The 2,077-nt window shown below is 63.5% G+C and overlaps 1 protein-coding gene across 1 annotated transcript in view; it reads left to right on the forward strand.

Moving 5' to 3' along the window:
• The first annotated feature begins 943 nt into the window (after positions 1-943).
• The window catches only part of PTPN23 (protein tyrosine phosphatase non-receptor type 23), a 38,381-nt gene continuing 37,247 nt past the window's right edge, over positions 944-2,077 (forward strand). The window contains 1 exon segment of the mRNA XM_035889278.1: positions 944-958. Within this exon segment, the coding sequence (XP_035745171.1) occupies positions 944-958 (15 nt within the window).

Below are 2,077 nucleotides of genomic sequence, written 5' to 3' on the forward strand. Positions count from 1 at the left end.
CGCCAAGGACACCTGCATCGTCATTTCGGGTAGGGGGGGGGCGCCCTTGCGGGAGGAGGGGGGGGCACCCTTGGGTGGGCGCCCTTACCCAGCCCCTGGTCTCCCTGCCAGGCGAGAGCGGGGCGGGCAAGACGGAGGCCAGCAAATACATCATGCAGTACATCGCTGCCATCACCAACCCCACCCAGCGCGCCGAGGTGGAGAGGTGGGTCCAGCCCCACAGCACTGGACGGACGGAGGGAGGGATGGGTGCTGGGGTGTGCGCCCCATGGACCTGCCAGCCCAGGGCTGGGGGGGACCCTGTGCTTGTGGGGTGGTCCTGGGGTGCCCTATAGCCATTGAGAAGGTGTGGGGCAACCAGGGGTGGCGCTGTGGGGTGGTCCTGGAGGGTCCTGGGGTGCCCCATAGCCATTGAGAACGTGTGCGGCAACCAGGGGTGGTCCTGTGGTGCCCCATAGCCATTGAGAAGGTGTGGGGCAACCAGGGGTGGTCCTGGAGGGTCCTGGGGTGCTCCATGGCCATAGGGTTTGTGTGGGGTGACCAGCGGTGCCCCATGGGCCTGGAGGTTGCTTCTGGAGGATGCTGAGGTGCCCCATGGCCATTGAGAAGGTGTGGAGCGACCACAGGTGCCCCATGTCTGTGGGGTGCTCTGGGGGGGCACTGGGATGCCCCATGCCCCTAGGGATGGTCTTGGGGGACCACGGTGCTCCATACACAGAGGAATGCTGAGTGGAAACCAGGGGTGCCCCATGCCTGTGGGGTGGTTCTAGAGAGTCTTGGGGTGCCCCCTGCCCATAGGGATGGTGTGGGGCAACTAGGGGTGCCCCATGCCCATAAGGATGGTCCTGGGGGGCTGGGGTGCCCCATGCCCATAGGGATGATCTTGCAGGACCAGGGTGCCCCAACACCTGTGCGGTGGTGCTGGAGGGTCCTGAGGTGCCCCATGGCCGTCAAGAAGGTGTGGGGCGATTGGGGTGCCCCATGCCTGTGGGGTGCTCCTTGGAGGGTCCTGGGGTGCCCATGGCCATAGGGATGGTGTGGGGGGACTGGGGGACCCTATGGCCATATGAGTGGTGTGGGGAGCCCAGGGGTGCTGTGTCCCAAGTCCATCAGTGAGGCTGTAGCCGTGCCATGCCATGGTGCCGTGCCACGTTATGCCGTGCCGTGCCACACCACACCACCCAGGGTGAAGAACGTGCTGCTGAAGTCCAACTGTGTCCTGGAGGCCTTTGGCAATGCCAAGACCAACCGCAACGACAACTCCAGCCGCTTCGGCAAGTACATGGACATCAACTTTGACTTCAAGGGTGATCCCACCGGCGGCCACATCCACAACTACCTCCTGGAGAAGGTGCGGGTGGTGCCGTGGGAGGTGCTGCGGGTGGGCAAGGGCGGGGCATGATCAATGGGATGGGACTGGGAGGGATGGCATTGATGGGGTGGGGTGGGTTGGGATGGAGGAGATGGATGAGATGGGACAGGTGGGATGAGTGGGATCTATGAGGTCGGGTGGGGTGGGATGGGTGGGGTTGATGCGAAGAGGACAGGATGGGATGGAAAGGTTGCGATGGGATGGGTGGGATCTATGGGATGGATGAGATGGGATCTATAGGATGGGGATGGGATGGGTGGGATGAGAAGGTTGCGGTAGGATGGATGGGATGGGACCTATGGAGTGGGGTGGGATGGGGACAGAATGGGCTGGATGGGATCGATGGGCTGGGATGAGAAGGTTGGGATGGCATGGATGGATGAGAACGCTGGGATGGGATGGCTGGGATCTGTGGGATGGGTGGCTCTGATGGGATGGGGACAGGATGGGATGGCTGGGATTAGAACGTTGGGATGGGATGGCTGGGATCTGTGGGGTGGGATGGGTAAGGTGGGATCTCTGGGACAGTTGGGATAAATGGGATGGGGACAGATGGGATGGGATGAGATAGGATGGGTCAGGTGGGATGGGATGGGATGGGATGGGGATGGGCAGAAGAGGACGCAAGGGGGCAGGGGGACGTGGAACGGCTCCGGCTGGGCCGGGGGTCCCAACCCCCAGGGGCTGACCCCTTCCCCCCACCCC

Source organism: Egretta garzetta, unplaced genomic scaffold (assembly GCF_000687185.1).
Source record: "Egretta garzetta isolate BGI_Z169 unplaced genomic scaffold, ASM68718v1 scaffold92, whole genome shotgun sequence".
Taxonomy (NCBI): domain Eukaryota; kingdom Metazoa; phylum Chordata; class Aves; order Pelecaniformes; family Ardeidae; genus Egretta; species Egretta garzetta.